The sequence below is a fragment of the Anas platyrhynchos genome, chromosome Z, assembly GCF_047663525.1.
Source record: "Anas platyrhynchos isolate ZD024472 breed Pekin duck chromosome Z, IASCAAS_PekinDuck_T2T, whole genome shotgun sequence".
Classification (NCBI taxonomy): domain Eukaryota; kingdom Metazoa; phylum Chordata; class Aves; order Anseriformes; family Anatidae; genus Anas; species Anas platyrhynchos.
The window spans coordinates 42,567,603-42,585,682 of NC_092621.1; the positions used below are offsets into that span (position 1 = coordinate 42,567,603).

Genomic DNA, 18,080 nt, shown 5'->3' on the forward strand with positions numbered 1-18,080 from the left:
TACTTCCAGTGCTACACCTACAACATAACTGTAATTACATGCTTAAGAAATGACAATTTTAATGCACTAGATATATTCACAGGCCTGAATCCTTGAAAGTGAGGAGCATTTTGGTGTTCCAACCTTCACAGAATCAATATGGTTTTGGCAGGGGAGCAAAGTCCCTTGCACTGTAGGCAAAGAGCACGTTCTAGACCATCTGATGAAAATGAACAGGTACAAGTCTGGAGAAGGCCTAATGACCCCCATCCCAGGGTTCTGAGAGAACTGTATGATGTAGTTGCTAGGCCTCTCTCCATCGTATTTGAAAGGTCACTGCAGTCAGGTGAAGCCCCCAGTGACTGGGAAAAGGGAAACATCACTCCTACTTTTAAAAAGGTAGAAAGGAAGATCCAGGGAACTACAAAATGGCAAACCTCACCTCTGTGCCTGGGAAATCATGGAACAGAATCTCCTGGAAGCACATGCAGGACAAGGAGAAGAACCAAGGCAGCCAACATGGCTTCATCAAAGGCAAATTGTGCCTGACCAAATTAGTGGCCTTCTATGATGGAGTGACCCTATCAGCTGACAAGGGAAAACTGACTGATGTCATCTACCTGGACTTCTGTAAGGCCTTTGACAAACTCCAGCATGACATCCTGACCTCTTAGTTAGAGAGATTTGAAAGCTGTATTATTTGGTGGATAGGGAATTGGCTGGAAGGCCACAGACAGAGTTGCAGTCAAAAGCACTATGTCCACCTAGAGGCTGATGATAAGTGGTGTCCCTCGGGAACCCGCCTTGGAAAAAGTGCTGTTGAATGTATTTATCAATGATAAACTGAGTCCCTCCTCAGCCTGCTTGTAGACAACACCAAGCTGAGTGGTGCAGTCAATGCAACAGAAGGAAGGGACGCCACCCAAAAGGACGTGGACAAGCTTGAGAAGTGGTCCCATGTGAACTTCGTAAGTTTCAACAAGTCCAAGAGCAAGGTGATGCACCTGGGCCTGGGCAATCTCAGGCATGAGTACAGAATGGGAGAGCAACTCATTGAGAGCAGCCCTGCAGAAGACTGGGGGGCTGTGGTGGATGAAAAGCTTGACATCAGCCAGCAACGTGTGGTTGCAGCCTAGAAGACCAACTGCATCCTGGGCTGCATCAAGTGATTGTCCCCCATCTGCTCTGCCCTTGGAGAAATGCATCCAGTTCTGGGGTCCCCAGCACAAGAATGATGTGAATCTGTTAAAACAGATCCAAAGGAGAGACACAAAGTTCATCAGAGGACTGGAGCACCTCTCCTACGAAGAAAGGCTGAGAGAGCTGGGGACGGTCAATTTGGAGAAGAGAAGGCACCAGGAGACCTTTCAGTACATAAAAGGGGATTATATGGAGATGAGGAGTGAGTTTTTGCATGGTCAGACATAGGATAAGCAGGAATGGTTTTAAACTAAAAGAAGGCAGATTTAGATTAGATGTTAGGAAGAAATTCTTTACTTGGAAGGTGAAGCACTGCAACAGGTTGCCCAGAATAGTTGCAGATGTCCCATCTCTGAAGTTGCTCAAAGCCAGGCTGGATGGGGCTCTGGCCTCATCTAGTGCGTGGCTATAGCAGGGGAATTGGAATTAGATTATCTTTAAGATCCTGTCGTGGTTTAACCCGGCCGGCAGCTAAACACCACGCAGCCGTTCGCTCACCCTCTCCCCTCCCTCCCCCCTCCCTCTGATCCCTACTGACCCAAGCCATTCTACAATTCATGACATTAAATTCTTCAGTTCTTTAAAGTTCACCTTGAAGATACTTCTTGGCAGGTACCCCTTGCCCCTCAGTGTTTCTCCTCACCAAATTGTTATTCACATCTGAACCCTCCTGTTGGGCTAACAATCACAGAGAAAAAGGGAAAGTTCTTATTCAATGCAAATGCAATTAAACAGCAAGTCCTGGCCTGTATCAGAAGAAGTATGGCCACAGCTCAAGTGAGATGACTCTATGTAGTCCACTCTTGCAAGACCTCACTTGGAGTACTATGTTCAGCTCTGGGGCACCCAGCATGAGAAAGACACAAACCCCTCTGAGCGGCTCCAGAGGAAGACCATGAAGATGACCAGATGACTAGAGCACCCCTCCTATGAAGAAAGGCTTTATAGGAGAAAATTGGAGTTGTTCAGCCTAGAGAACTCTCTTTGGGGGACACCTGACAGTGGCCTTCCAACATTTAAAGGAGGCCACTAGGGAAAAATGGAGAGGGCCTCTTTATCAGGGAGAGTAGTGACAGAACAGGGGATAAGCTAAAAATGGGTTGGGTTAGATCAGGTTATCTGGAAAAAAAAAATGTTACTATGCAGGTGGTGAGGTACTGGAACAGGTTGCCCAGAGAAGCTGTGGATGCCCCATCCCTGGAGGTGTTCAAGGCCAGGCTGGATGGGGCTTTGAGCAACCTGGTCTGGTGGGAGGTGTCCCTGGCCCATGGCAGGAGGGTTGGAACTCAATGGCCCCTTCCAATCCAAATTATTCAATGACTATATGATTCTAAACTAAGAACATATCAATTGATATCTGTACTTACACTCATATTTAACTAAGTATTATATTGAAATAACACAGTAGAAGAACTGTACTGGAATGAAGAACAAAAAGTAAAGTTTAGCACAGAAAATAGCAGTTACAAGACTACCTTCTCACATGTTGATGTGAGTAAATAAAAGGTTTTCTCCTCTTCAAGAAGAACAGGCTTCCACATTAATTCACTGCTCAAGAACATGGCAAATCAACTACCAACCTAGCTACTCTAAGTATTCAGATCAATATAATGAGTGCACTTTCTGCCTTAAAGTAACATGTTAAAAAAGGGAAAAAAAACAGCTTCCAGTTCATCTCTCCAATTCAAACGGAATTGCTTAACTAGCACAGAAATATCTCAGTTGAAGAACATAAAAGCAGACTGTTTCTTCTGTTGATAAGTGCATTTTACTTTCAGCTCTACTTTGTGCCCCAGTTTATTTTCAGTTGTCATTATCACAAAAAACATTGAATATCTATGTGTGGTGTTTCAATATATGGAGCGAAAGGTCAAGAATTAGGAATAAAGATATTTTATAGAAATAACAAATCCTTTCAACTTCATACATCCTTTTAACTTCTATCCATAAATACAATTGGGAAAACAACAATCCATTATTCTGGAATACAGTAAAATTATCTTTCCTTTAAAATGTTTCCTTTTTTACATTCACAGAATGTAAAGACTGATTGAACAGAAAACTTTTTTTTGTTGTTGTTTTGAGCAGTTCCAGAACAGTATACTATTCCCCTCTGAAAACACAGAAATTTGCTCATACCTAGAACTTACAAGAGTTAATATTTACCAAATGAAATTCCCTTGTCCTACTAAAAGAGAAAACATTTTCATCTCTTTCTGGTGTCTAACACCTCACAGTCCAAATGAAGCTACAAAAAAAAAAAAAAAAAAAAAAAGAAATACACTTGACTTCAGTATCACCATTACTTCACAGTTTTAGACATCAGATGAGCAACACTATGGACATATGTCTCAAAGAACTTGAAAATCTGTGTTCATTACACCATCCAACTATTAGAAGGTGTGGTTCACATTATGGAGAAATCCACAAGAATGCTAAAAGCTAAATAATTACTTTGGTAGAAAGGCTATGTGAAACAGAAAATGTTTACAGCCACACACCAAGAACTTAGAGCACAGGGCATAATTCAGTGAATAGAAAAAAAAAAAAGAAAGAAGAATGTCCATGCCCAAAACAGGACTGATATTCCCCATCACCACCCAAGACAATTACTGATTAGGTAATGGCTCAAGGCAACTTGGAAGGGATGTTGGCGCTAGGGGCAAGAACAGCTGCTAAGAAAAGAGTAATTTACTGGCAAGAAGCCACTTTGAAAACAAGGATATTAAACCACATTTTTTTGCATATTTGTCCACACATACAGACATCAAGTCTTTTTCCTTCAAATTAATTACTGACCAGCTGAAGAGAGAAAACAAGTAATGTGAGACAACATGTATGTGCAGAGAAATATCATATTAATATGAAGAACGTGAAAAGCCCCAAAGGAAATGCTCAAAGAGAAATAATAATAAACAAAGAAACAAAAAAAACTTGCTATCAAATGCAATGCCTAGCTCTTTTATTTAAGAAATTAGTGAGGACAATTCAAATTTCCGTATTGCTACCTCCATTGTCAAAATACATCTATAATCACTGATAACAGGGTTAGACTGCACAGAGCAAAATTGTCGGATTCATATTCAGGAAGACACAAAGATGATAGTAAACACTTAACATTTCGTCCAGTTACAAAATAAGCAATGGACAAGCTTTCCAGACAGCATTCCCTTGACAAGAGTAGATAAATGAGTACAACTAGGTTCTTAAGAGGCTATTAATGTTTCTAACAAGCTAGACCATTAACAGATCTCAGAATACACAAGGGTTAAAGACAATTGGATGCTATCAGACATGTCATTCCTTTGGGAAGAAGGTGATGTTTCTCCTGGAAGCAGGGCTGCGTGAAAAAACAGTGCTGTTGATAAAAACCTGCCCTGGTGAACATACACATATAGCTGGAGATTTTATAGAGTTCAATCTGAAAGTTTTCTTTACCACTTACTAGAACTCCACACCTCATAAAGCAATATAAATGTGGCACCTTAGCTGGACTCTTGGATAAATCAGATTTTGAAAATATACCTAGAGTATTCCATTAGTTTACATAACTATTTAACACATACTCTGTATAGATAACATAGGAGACTTGACTAATGCAGACAAAAACTACACAAAGATGTTGCACATAGTGCACTGCATCTAGGTATACATAGCCAAATAAGACTAAGACAAGGTGATTCTAAAGTTATCAATGGAAAGACAACAGTTCAGTTTCTGGAAATTTAGGTTTGACACATTTAATAAAGACAAGCAAAGAAGATCCTGCAGTGGAAACGACTGACAGTCCAAATAATATGAAAAACATCGAAAAACACAAAAAACAGTACAGAACACATCAAGTCAAGAGGAGATTAGGGGCCACACATCAAAGTAGTGATCTATGAAGCAGTATGAATAAAGAGCTGAAAAGACTAAATAAAATTTGAATAAAAAAAAAAAGAGACACCATAATTTAGCTATGAAATACTATCATAGAAATTATAAAATTACACAAGTACTGTTTTTGTGCCTTGAGCAATGCAACAGGTAGGATTCAGCCACAGACCAGTTCTGACTGAACAAAAATAGGTTTTCATCATGTATTTTGCTAAACATTACTAATGGAATAAGTCACCGAAAGCTTGCGAATACACTTGATTAAAAGTAAAAACTTACAATCACTGCACTGTGTGATCTCCAAAAATATTTTATTTAAGGTTACCAAATTCTAATGAAGTCAGCAAGAATGAGTTTGACCCTTAACAAGAGAATATTTTAAGAACAAAGCATGTTCTTTAAATGTGCTAAGTTTAAATACACCACCATCTGATACATAACACCAACTCAGACTCCTTGATTCAGTAGTCTTGTCAACATACCACCAACTTTTCTACAAGTAAATCCAAGATATAAGAACTTTCTCACACTGCCAACAAATAGTTAGGTCTGTTCTCAGAAACATGGTGGATAAGAACGAAAACACATCTAACATGACATTTATAATATAAAAAGCCTACTGCTTTCCTACTGCTATGGAAAAAGAGTAGAAAACTTTTTTTCCCCCAAAATTGGTGAATACTTAAGGATGATTGCATGACTGACATTACAACTTATCAATAGATATTAACCTTTAACAGTGTCAAAAAAGTGTTTTAATTCCCTCTGCATTCACGGGTTGTGAAGCACTAGAACAAGCAGTCTAGGGAAGTGGTAGAGTCATCATCCTTGGAGGTATTCAAAAGATGTGTAGATGTGGTGCCTGGGGATGTGGTTTAGCAGTAGACTTGACAGTGCTAAGTTAATGGTTCGACTTTGTGGTATCTATGATTGGTGGTATCTATGGCATCTATGATTCTCTCCAAGAAAACACATTAATCTAACTTGCATGTTTGGATCTGTGTAGACTGCTTTTGCACGAATATTTATAAAATACACTTTTTTTTTTTTTTTTTAAGGAAATCATACATGCTCATGACAACTGCACATGGTTAAGTCGGGTCTCAACATTTTACCAGAGCCAAATTACTGGGAAAAAAAGTAAAAATAAAACAGCATCAATATGATGCTTTGGTGAATAAATTCACCAGAGTACCACAGCAGCAGTATTTCATTCAAGACACCTCTACCAGTAATTAAAAGTCTTTAACAATAATAAGTTGTGAAAGTTATACTACATCTATACACCACCAGCTGTACAACTGGTTCCTCATCCATTTTCTCTCCAGCTGCATACTTACAAAAGCATTTTTTAAAGCTTGCTCCAGTACACAAAGTATGTATCAGTTGCTAAAATAACTGCTTCAGATACCCACTTCAATCAAAGTTTCAGACTCTCATGCTTGTTAAAACAGGTGCTAGACAAGGACACTGAGTTTGTACTCCAGTTTTATGCTCAGTATAGTATGAAGTTGAGTATCAGTCTTTTTTTTGCACATTTTATGACTATCTACCAGTTTGTAGTTCCCTTCTCTTAGAAAAGAGGAAATAAATAATATAAAATAAAATACACAAGATGCACCTTCAACAGATTTTGCTTGGAAACCAGTACGTGCACATCTGTTTTGGGACATGTCAACTACCATCCTAGAACTTTTATGTTGTACATACTTGCCAGGAGAAGTTTGAAACAATCTCTTGGGAACAACCAGATACTACCCTCTTTGGAATTCCTGTTCACAGATAATATAGCTGTATTCTCTCTAGATGTTGCAGATGTTACTGAAGTCTTAAAAGGTTACTTACGGTTTTCCTCCAGGAATGCCTGCTAGATTTGGAGGGATTCCAGGTACTCTCATGTGAGGAGGAGGATCAAACCCAACCTGACAATGAAAAATGAATTAATCTCACACTTGCAATTTCTCATTCAGCAAGCATTTCTTCCCTTCCTAGGTATTATGCATTTAACCAAAGTATAGCTTTTACCCACAAAATTAGGTAGGCAGAAGTAATAGACAAAACAAGTTTTGCCCCCAACATGCTTCTGCTAGAAGTACTCATATTCAAAGAGAAAACCCGTAATGTGTATCACACATTCACAGTACTGAGCATAACACACAGACCTGCATGCTAGTGTGGCACTCGCCCTGGAGCTGGGCTCGGGAGTGCTCCGGCATGTAGCCATACCAGTGCTCTGTATCTCGGTGGCAGTGAGTGCTGGCCTGTGCAGGTGCAGTGTGGTGTGCTCGGAAGCAGCTTTGGGCCCCTGCTAGGATCTTGGCACAGCTCTGCACTGTGCAGGCATGTCAGCTAGGAGATGTCTCGCAGAACTACACTGCAGGGTGTGCACAAATTTGTCTATGGCTTAAATATACTACACAGGCTGTCTTTACAAAGTGCGATTCCACTACACTTCTAAATCCAGAATAAACACGTACACCAAGTAAGTCAAACGTTCTGGACCAAACACATTTTTCCTTCTGAACACTACCTGAAACACAATTCTTATTGCTTCAAGGAGTACAAATGTTATTTAGGATTTCCACATTTTTGAATAAACCCTGATTTTTCCAGTTCAGAAAAGTAGCCACATCTACAATAACAAGAAATAACAAGCTTAAATCCAATCTTGCAAACTCACAAGTAGGTAAGCCTGTGTATATATAGAATTACCATCAAGCTCATTTCTGCCGAATCAGGCTCCCAGGTTACTCTGATCAATAGGAGCAATGACTGCCATACTCCGTTTACTTAAGCAGGGTTAGGGTCCGTTAGGGTTATGCCCACAACAGCAGCTCCTCTTAACACATCTTATCACAGAGTTTTAAGACATGAACTGACCAAGTCTTCATGCTTATTTACACAAAAAATAAAAGGACAAAAGTAGATAACTTCTACATGACTTGAAATTAATTTGGTGTGTCTGTACAGATCACAAATCTTATGCAGCAAAAGAAAAGCAGATGCTCACAGGACCATTGAGACGATTTATACCTATTTTTTTTTTTTTAAAGTATAAACAATTTGGCATTTATTAATCAACCAAGGTACTGATGAGGATGAAGAAAAAAAGGTAACACATCAATACTGTGATATTATTTGTTTTCAAGGTGCAAATTTGTTTCTCCAACCATGCAGCAAAGCGAAACACACAGTGAAGCAGTCAAGCCTCTGGCACTGTTATAACTTGGGAATTCGACAGCACATTAAATGAAGCATGCAGCTCTCCTCAGTGAACTGCAACTCATACGACTAAGATTGCATGCAACTTATGGCCTACCATAGGAGATCTTCCATAAGCAACCACAGCAGCTGCAGCAGCAGCAGCACTCATCTGGGGTGACATGTTGTGCAGGCTGGCATAGGCTGCCCCTGGACTGGTTAGCTCTCCATTCATGCCAGCATGAGGCACCATTCCAAATGGAGCAGGGTATGGCCCTGGTACTGCCAAAGGTGTCCGCAAACCTGCAGCTACAGAATAATGAAAGCAAATAGTTTTATTTGTATTTCCTTGCACTTAGGGAAGAAGACAGCTTTTTTTACAACACTTAACCTTCCCCTCACACACACAGCCAAGAAACATTCCCATAATTTATCTACACTACTACCTCCTCTTTTCACTCAGTGTAAATAAGATCTACTGAGGTATGAACCTGCTGATTACTTCTAACAACCTCTTCCAGCATTGCCCATTTTCATTTCTGTAATATTACCCTGTTTACATTAATCTCTCCTTTGCCAAATTAAGCACTAAAGCTGACAGACATGGTTTACACAGCTCACGTCTGAAGCAACTGTGCTGTACCAGCCCGAATAGCGAAAGTAAACTTCCCCCTGCATTTGTCAAGATTTACACTGCAGCAAATATTAGTAGATTCAGACAAAGAGCTGGAGAAGAGATTGCATTCAGAGTAAAGTGCCAGAAATTTCTCAGAAGTCTTTCACTGCATAGTCTCTGGATTATTTCCAAAAAGATAAAGAAAAAAGTAAACAAAGAATAAAAGATGGAAAGATATTCAAACTCTTGATAATCCACACATCTGCATCTCATCAAGCCCTCTCTTAGTACCATGAAACAAGAACTTGGTTAACATTCATATGGAAAAAAGATTAATTTTGGAACTATAAAAACAGAGAAGCAATGCTTTACCAGCTTGGTTAACCAGAGGGTCCATTGTTGGAGGCTTGCCAACGCCTGGACGAAGTCCTGGAGTTGCACTAGTGCCTGGGGTTGGCACGTCAGTTCGAGGAGTTGGTGTGCTGGATTTCAGGACAGGCGTGCTGGCTTTTTCATGCTGGTATCATTAAACAAATTAAATGAGTATTATTTTTAATCCAGGCCATATTACACAATTTATCACAACAGCAGCTGGGATGCTGGGCATCTACTACCTAGTCCCCCAGCCAATTTTCATAAATCCATGAAATGCTGACAACATTAACTTGTGAGAAAGAAGTGCTGACCTTTTTGATTACTGCCAAAATTAAAAAAGCAAAATAAATGTTATTTTTCTTTCTTCAATTGGCATGAGAAAAAATGCATGAGCTAATTTTTTTTTTTTGCGGGGGGGGGACACAATACAGTAAGCATCACCAAATTATTTTAGCGTGAACTAACTATTGTGTCTATTACTGGACACAGTAGATCTAAGTGAAAACAAACGTACCACCACAGTTGATAACATCAACGAAATTGTGACATAGAACCTGACCAAATTATTAATTATACTGCAGAAAGAGATTTCAAAGAGTGACAGTTCACTTAGAAGAATTAAAGAAAAGCCTAGAGAACTTCTTAGTGACCATATGCAAATCTATGGGAGAGTTAGAACATAACCATGCTTTTCTTGAGCAATAGCTTAAGTGAATCTTGTGTTTTGTAATAAACGTGCAATTCATTTGACAGAAATGCATATACAGGAAATCAAAATAAAGGAGAAATTATTGCTGAGAAGAAAAGCTGAAATGCTACAAATATCTGGAAGTCTACTTCAGCTTCAAATTCTTAAATTTGAAATTCTTAAATGTGCCATCTGCAAAAAAATAGTTGCAGAAGAATGCAAAGTTAGACCTCACAAGAAAATGAACATTTCCCTGGACAACAGACTGCTTCTAACACTCACCAAACTCATTTCTTTGGATTTGAGGGACGTGGAACTTCCTGAAGAAGCTGTAGATGCTGGACTGCTAGAGGCATCTTTCTTTAGCAGACGGCTTTTATCTATACCATTTTCACGTGGTGAATGAGTAGGACTTGCCCGTGGGGAGGAGGGATCCTAAAACAATGGGAAGGAAAAAGCAGCACATGCTTCTGTTAGAATCTGGTATACAAACACCACTAAAGAGTCCAGGGGTGTGGGGGGAAGAAGAATTCAAGCAGTAAGTTCAAAAGAAATAGTATTTTGCTCTCTATCTCTGTAGAAAAAAAGCTTAAATCCCTTCATCGCTTCTAGAAACATAAGTAAGTCCATATAGTAAGAAATCCAGATCTATTTACCTTACATTAGCATAAACTGTTTTCAAGCATAGAGCTTGCAACCTACGTAAATATAAGTACAAACGAAGGCAAGCATGCCTGACAAGTGATAAGCAAGAAAGACCTACAGAAACTGCAATCAGTGTACACTTCCATGTATGTTCTTCACATGCTGCTAGTCAAAACAATTGTTTCAGTAACACTTTTTTTTTTTTTAAAGGGAAAACACACCTTGATCATGTCCATCTTCAGAAAAGAGAAAAAGATGCAGACTTTATATATTACAATATGTTACTTCTTCCTAAAATCTATTATTTTGCTACGTAAGTCTACAGAAAAACTGCAATAATCTCTCAAGTGATTATCTTTCTCTCCCAGAGGCATTTTTTGCACTTACTTAAGTACTTGCTGCCCAACAAGGTACAACACCATCAGTTCTGCAGGTTCTCCAAGCTCCTTTGGCTCGTAAGAAAATCAGCAAGAAGCCATCCTCACATAGAGTTAGTCTATTGATGGATTACTGAACAACTAGGATTATAGACTATTGATTTGCTAGGACTTCTGAAAAGATTACTAAAATCCCTAGCTAGATACACATTGTTTTTACTTGGCTGACATCATTTGGGCACTTGAGGCTGCTGAGACACTTCTCTGTCAGCTTTTCTCCCTGTACTTTTCATGGAGCATAAGAATGTTTCTGCCATAGTCAGGCTACCTAAATCTTTTTGTAGTATGAAATTTAAGATGAAGAAAAGATAAGACTATTCCCTTCATCATGATGTCACTGTCAAAAAACAAAACAATACAAAACAAAAACACCACTATTTTGGAGAAAAATAAATAAAGTGGCTACCACCTCTAGACAATTTTCTGAACGGACTTCATTCTGACTTGTGCAGACTTCATCCTAACAAGCATGTCCGGAAAATGCCATCTTTAACATAGGCAGTTAAAATACTAGTAATTTTTAATCCACAAGAACGGTTTTAATAATACCCCTACAGTGTTCAGTACTGTTTTCCCTTTTCATTTGAAGATAGCAGTTGGGAAATCTCAGACCTCCATCTGCACCTCACCACAGCTGCACAGCTGTCTCCACTACAGAATAGCCGTGAAATGTTATATTCTAACTGTGGAGCGACCAGACCTATGCAAAGCAGCAGAAGAAAAAGCTGAGAGCAATCACAAAGCTAGGAGGAACACATAACTGTAGGATTAATAAAAAGATCAGGTGGTGCATATTTTTAAATATATATACCACATAAATTAAAAGTTACCTCATTGGATACATCTACGACCAAGTTATCATCACTCTTGTCCCCATCACTGTCCTATCAAAAATAAATAGTTCAATTAGTACATTAAGAGCTGAAAGAGAGACTATATCTACTCACACATTTGTTGTTTTTCCTAGACAAAAAACAAAACAGCTTTTAATTATTTATTGGCAATCAGGAAAACAGTGAAAATAAGAATACAAGACCTTACTTCTGCTTCAATATTAACACCCATATAAGGTAGAACTATTTGAATGGTGGTGGCTTTACTAACATTGCAAGACGGTCCAATTCCTTTCCTTACTACCATCATAAACAGTGTTATAATTTTTACTATAAAAAGAAGCTTATACCACTCGTGTGTTAATCTCCTATGTGTTAATATTAATGCTTGTGGATAAGTTAAAAAAACACACTAACATCTTAAAACTCCATTATTTTGGCAATTGTTTCATTAATCAGCTTCTTCAAAGTGACAGCACAACATTTTCTCCATTTCAAGAAAGAAAAGTTTTGAAAATGGAAACTTATGTGGAAGAAAATGCTTCATAAATGCCAAGACATTTCAACATTTCATCCTACTGAAACAAAATACTTTGACATTGTTAAACTGAAATGTGTTATTGTAGCTTGTCGAGATGCATTCTTACGTAAATCTGTGTTCACCTGAGCTGCCCTGGTGCCCCACTGCAGCTATTACTCAAGTGTGCCTTGGTCCCTGTCTCCAGAACATGCTGGGATCACCCAGCAGACACATTCTATGATACACAGTGATACAATGAGTTCCACTTGGTGGTTCACCCTCAAGCGTCTGGATAAAAAACAAATCAAATGAATGGTGAGCAATAAATCTTTCCTGTGGCAAGTCTGACATTTCCAATAACTATACTTTTACTTTAAAAGTTTCTAGGCAAACAAATCAGATCTACAAGACTGTTCAATGTGTCCCACATGCCTTGAATTAAATCAGCAGTGCTTTCAACATGTTTGGGCTACCACACTTAACACTGGCAGATGAAGTACAAGACCATTTCCTTTCTTTAGCTCCAAAACAAAAACAAAACAAAAAACCCACCACCACCACCATCATCAACAGCAAAAAAAAAAAAACAGAACAAAATGCACACACACAAACAAAAAATAAAAATAAAAAAAAAAAACACAAAAGCTCTACAGGTGGTCACAATCCTTCCTTCCTTTATGCTCTGACTGCTTCAAGAAATACACTAAACATAGTAGGGGTGCAAGAGTGTCACAAAAGAGAGAATGGTGTCTCTATTTGTCACTTCAGAAGCTGTCCAATCAAAGGGTGCAACAGGAAAAGAAACAGAAAAGCTCTGGACCTGGTTATCTGCCACCATTTGAGAAGTACAAAGGATACAGCAAGCAAGAACAGGCTACAATATGTGGAATCACAATAGATAGGACACTTCTTCAACAGAAATATCACCTCAAATGCAGGCAAAAACAGTTACAAAGGTATGATTAAATGTACTCTGGTCATCTTGAGGCACAGAAATTTACTATGGCTATCACAGGCAATTCCTATAGGTACTGTTCATATCAGAAGATTCTCTTCTTTAACAAACCTACAAGTTGAAGTTATCCAGATCTTAACATGAAAACTAGTCACAAGTCAAAAAAAAAAAAAAGGGGGGGGGGGGGGGGAAGTGTTTTGAGCATCTTATTTCCAAGGTGAAAATTTGTACAGCTCATTTGTCTCCCTTCTGACAAATGCAATGGTACCTGTTGACCCTCTGAGGACGTCTTCTAAAGTAAGCTAGAACTCAGCAACTCATGTGCTGAATTAAGAAAACTTTAAAAAAAAACATCTTTTACACCAGAATAAATTTTATTTTTGCTTAATTTTTATTTTGTTACTGCCTTTACTTGCAAAATCCACCTCAAGAGAAAAGCAAAGAGAGCTGCACATTTAAAATGCAGATTAAAACAAACTATACTTCTACAGTGCAATATACTTTTCATTTGTTTCTAACAGAACTTCAAGAAAAGCAAGGCAGTTTTTTTTGCTTGCACAGTTTACAAATTAGAAAGGAAAAATACACCTAGAATACCAAACCCTTAAATTAAGGGAGTAAGTTTGAGGAAGTTTGCCAGAAGTTTTCTATAATCTATGTTATTATAAAGTGGTGGGAAGATGACTTGCAAAATCTCAACAGTATGAGAACACCACGATAAGCAGGAAAGTGGAAAGAAAGCCAATGTGCTATCAGTAGCTCCACTGCAAGATTCACTGAGAGCCAGCCTTCCTGCCCCAGAGCATTGGGGTTTAAGGGGTGAGAAATTATGCTGCAAAACACTGAGGAAATAAAGGGGCACTTGATTGTCTCTTGGATTTCAGCAGCTAGGAATTAATTTTTTGATTGAACTCATATAAACCAGGTATTTTACCATACTACTGCTATGTCAAATAATATCTGCTGTTAGATTGATGTTCTTCTTTCCAGTGCTCTTTCACTCCAGCCCTGTTCGCAGGCAGTTCAAGTATCATCCTGCGATCTGGCTGAGCATTTAGCCTTGAAATTGAAAGCACATGCAAACCTTCTGAGGTTCACATGGGCCACACTGTACTGAAGTGCCTCTCTCAAACGAAGCAGTAAGCAATGCTGGTCAAAAATGCAGAGCACAAACTGCAAGCTGTTTATATCAGTTTCTTTTCTGCTGAAACTGACATACCAACCAAACACAAACTTTAGGATTTTTAAATATGTTATTATATGTTACCTCATAACATACGCTATTTCCAATGGTAATTATTTTTCAACATGATAATAGCTCATATAAGAAAAATCTTCTAAAATCTTCCAAATCAACAAACCCTTCCACTTCAAATAAACTTGCAGTATGGTAAGCTTTTGAGCCATCCGGAAAGGACATCCTCTGGAAGTCAGAGTAATGTCTTAGAGCACTTGTGAATCCCAAATGGCTACTCCTGGCTCCTTATCCCCTGTTGAGAAGTATTACTTGACAATAGCCCTAACTATTGAGTCACTACTATTTCCACAGCAAGAATAATGGTCTCTCTGGCACATGCATTCCTGTACTACAGCAGCCATAGAAAACACATTGCCTTGTGCTTTGCAGCTCTTTTACTCCTCTTACAAATACATCTGCAAATAAATTAATCATTTCTTTAACACAGATTTGCTTACATAGTGGCTGGAATCCTTATCATCCACCTTTCTCTTTTTGATGTCATTGGCATATTCAGGGCCATTCCTGCGTTTATCTGTGCTTCGCAGACTGTCTGGGACCAACAGAGAATTACTCTGTAAAGACAAAAAACAAGGCCAGTCAAAAATTCCTTTCAAGATTCATTTATATATAACTTAAAATTCAAACTGCATGTTAAAGATGCTTTAGAAATGCAATACCTACATAATCTTTCATTCCATTTAATTCATCCCAAAGTCCTCCCTGCAAACATGTACAGCTTAGTGCATTCTAAGAACCTTGGTTTTTCGTTGCGCAACTTACCAAAAGTCTAATTCACTTGTCATTCACCACCTATTTAACTACTTAATTCAACTAAATTTATTGTTTTAGAAAATAAAGCTTGTTAATTCATCAGTAATGTGCATCTTTTTGTTATATATATATATATTATTTTTTTTGTTACATATATACATATATATATTTACAAACAAAAGACTCAAACATAACCTAACTGATTGCTCACCTCTAGGAAATCATATGTAGATGAGGCTTTGGTATGTTTATTCTTTCAATCATGGAGAGATACATGACAACTTGCCTTTAACTCTTTAAAGAATAACAAATGAGGTTATGCAGTGTGCATCTGTTAGCTTTGTCGAACTCCAGTTGGGTATCATCAACAAACGTATGGAGATCACTTTATTTTTTTTTCCTGACATAACTTTCACTCTTAGTGTGAAATTATGGCTAAAATCCTATTTACTCAGACCCAGTGTGGAAAACTGATGCCAACACACACACACACACACACACACACACACACACGCACACACACGATGAAAAGAAAGACTAATCTTTTCCTCAAACTACACAGACTACTTTCATTCAGATACGGTACATACAAACTGTTGACCCAAAGAGAAAGGCATTTCTAACATTTTTTCAGTCATGTGACAATTTGACATGTCTGTGATTCCCATCTCCATCTCCATTCCAGCTAAAGCATTAAAATGTGCTACAATGAGTTCTTTTAAGTGCAGGATTAGCATATGCAAAAGCACAATTTGTTCAGTGATATGTTAATGCTGTGAACAATACTGAATGACTTGAGAAAAATAAGTCTCCTTTCATGAAGACCTGGTAAACCTAGTTCCTAAAAGCCAAGCACATGCTTACGTAAATAAATATATACTCATATAAATATACAAATAAATATATATTTACAAGTACACATGTATATCTCACAAAAGACTACTAGAAACATATATGCTATGAATGCAAACCCTCAAATAAATACTTACTTTTACATAAGAGAGACAAAAATATTCTTAATATATCATAAACATATACTAGTAGCCAGTAAACTGCACACTGAATGGCTTTCCCTTCAAAACCTGAAAACGCCAGGGTAGTTTGCTCATGTATTAGTGTTCAGTCCCAAGGAGAAGGAAAACAATACAGGGTACATAAGGCAATCCGAATCCTCTTTTTCCTACTTCAGACACTGTGCTTTAGAGCCAACTCTAAGCTCTTTTATCCCTGACTATTCAAGCTAAACAAATGCCAAGGGGCTTACATAAAGCGTATAGGAGGGTCTAATGAAATTCAGTATAAAGAAGCTCAAAATAATGTCTTTAGCACAATGTTTTGCAGCTAAAAGGTGGGCTTGTTGGATCACTGAACTAATTGCCTTGACAAATAGTCTAAATTTAACCCTTCATCTCCTTCCCACATGCATACCAATTCAGGGATTTACTAGTTTGAAAACATTGAAATGCATTTTCAACATTTTAATACAGAATCCATCATGACTTTAACAGTAGAAACATCTTAAGCAGTAAGCTTTAAATTCAAACTTTGTTTGAAAATTCAAACTTGATCACAGATTTCAGAAAAGGCAAATGCCTGTTCTTAAAAACTTTTTTTTTCCTTGAAAAGATAAGATACTTCCCTTAACAAACAAAAAAAAAAAAAAAAACATAGAAAATCTGTATCTGTTTTATTGATTAAAAGCTTAGAACAAAACAGTAAGTTAGGTGTAGAAAGGTGAATAAATCCAGTTTCTCATTTTAAATTGCCAAAATTAAGCATGACCAACAGAAAGGTGGCAAGGGGGCAGCAGCTTGGAAAAAATTAGAAACTCTGCTATTTGAAATTACTCCGCAGAACCGTAAGGAGGAGCTTGTTAATTTTGGCATAAAATGTGTAGTTACAAGAGTTGTTTTTATCTATTTTAATTTTTATCTGGTTTAACGTAAAGTCTACCTAGACAATGCTAACAATATTAAGTAGCTTGTCTTCTGGAGTTTCAATACAGAGAAACTTAACGAGAAACCTAGATTTACATAAAATAAAATCTGAGTATGTGAATGTATCACAGTTACTGTGATATTCACTTATTTATGACGTGAAATTAATCACTGCATAAAAGCAAAAATAGGCAACAGTTACTGGGATGAAACATCTCTATTCCAAGAACCAACTGATTGGCACCACCCAAGACTTGCAGCAACTGGAGCACTGTGGGAAATGTCTATGGCTCCCACCCTCTCCCAAACAGTAAATTAAAATCACGTTTGCTTTTTTTTTTTTTTTGTCAAAATACTGGTTGCTTACTTATCACGTAAATGGATCATTATTATAATCATCTAGTAAGTCCATAGTAAGTCCAATCATCTGGTAAGTCCATTGTGTGAAGTTTTCCCCCCTACAGATGTTTATACTGTTTCTCCAGCTTATCACATTAATTAATTTAATTAATTGGCATCAGAGAATCCATGTTAGGCACTGCTGCAGAACAGTTTGTTGCACAATAGCTGTACTATATATAGGAAATAAGACCTCTCAGTATTCTAGAAAAAATTATCATTAAGTAACTAAAAAGTTACTGTTGGTTTTGTTTTGTTTTTTTCCCCCTTTAGGAGTACAAGAAACTGTTAACAACTGTGACCAAAATCAGGTAAAGTGTAACTTTAGATTAAAAAACAGCTTGCTGCTGTAAGCTACTACGATTATTAAAACTATTGGTTGTGTAAAATTTCATTCAAAAATGT

The 18,080-nt window shown here is 37.7% G+C and overlaps 1 protein-coding gene across 9 annotated transcripts in view; it reads right to left on the reverse strand.

The window, feature by feature from the left end:
- Window positions 1-18,080, reverse strand: part of TLE1 (TLE family member 1, transcriptional corepressor) — a 78,494-nt gene that overhangs the window by 10,152 nt on the left and 50,262 nt on the right. For all 9 annotated transcript variants that reach the window (XM_038170651.2, XM_038170655.2, XM_038170658.2 and 6 more), the window contains 6 exons: window positions 15,024-15,140; window positions 11,851-11,904; window positions 10,221-10,373; window positions 9,248-9,392; window positions 8,378-8,568; window positions 6,904-6,980 (listed from right to left, as the gene is read on the reverse strand). In XM_038170651.2, the coding sequence (XP_038026579.1) occupies window positions 6,904-6,980; window positions 8,378-8,568; window positions 9,248-9,392; window positions 10,221-10,373; window positions 11,851-11,904; window positions 15,024-15,140 (737 nt within the window). The remainder of the gene's footprint in view (window positions 1-6,903; window positions 6,981-8,377; window positions 8,569-9,247; window positions 9,393-10,220; window positions 10,374-11,850; window positions 11,905-15,023; window positions 15,141-18,080) is intronic.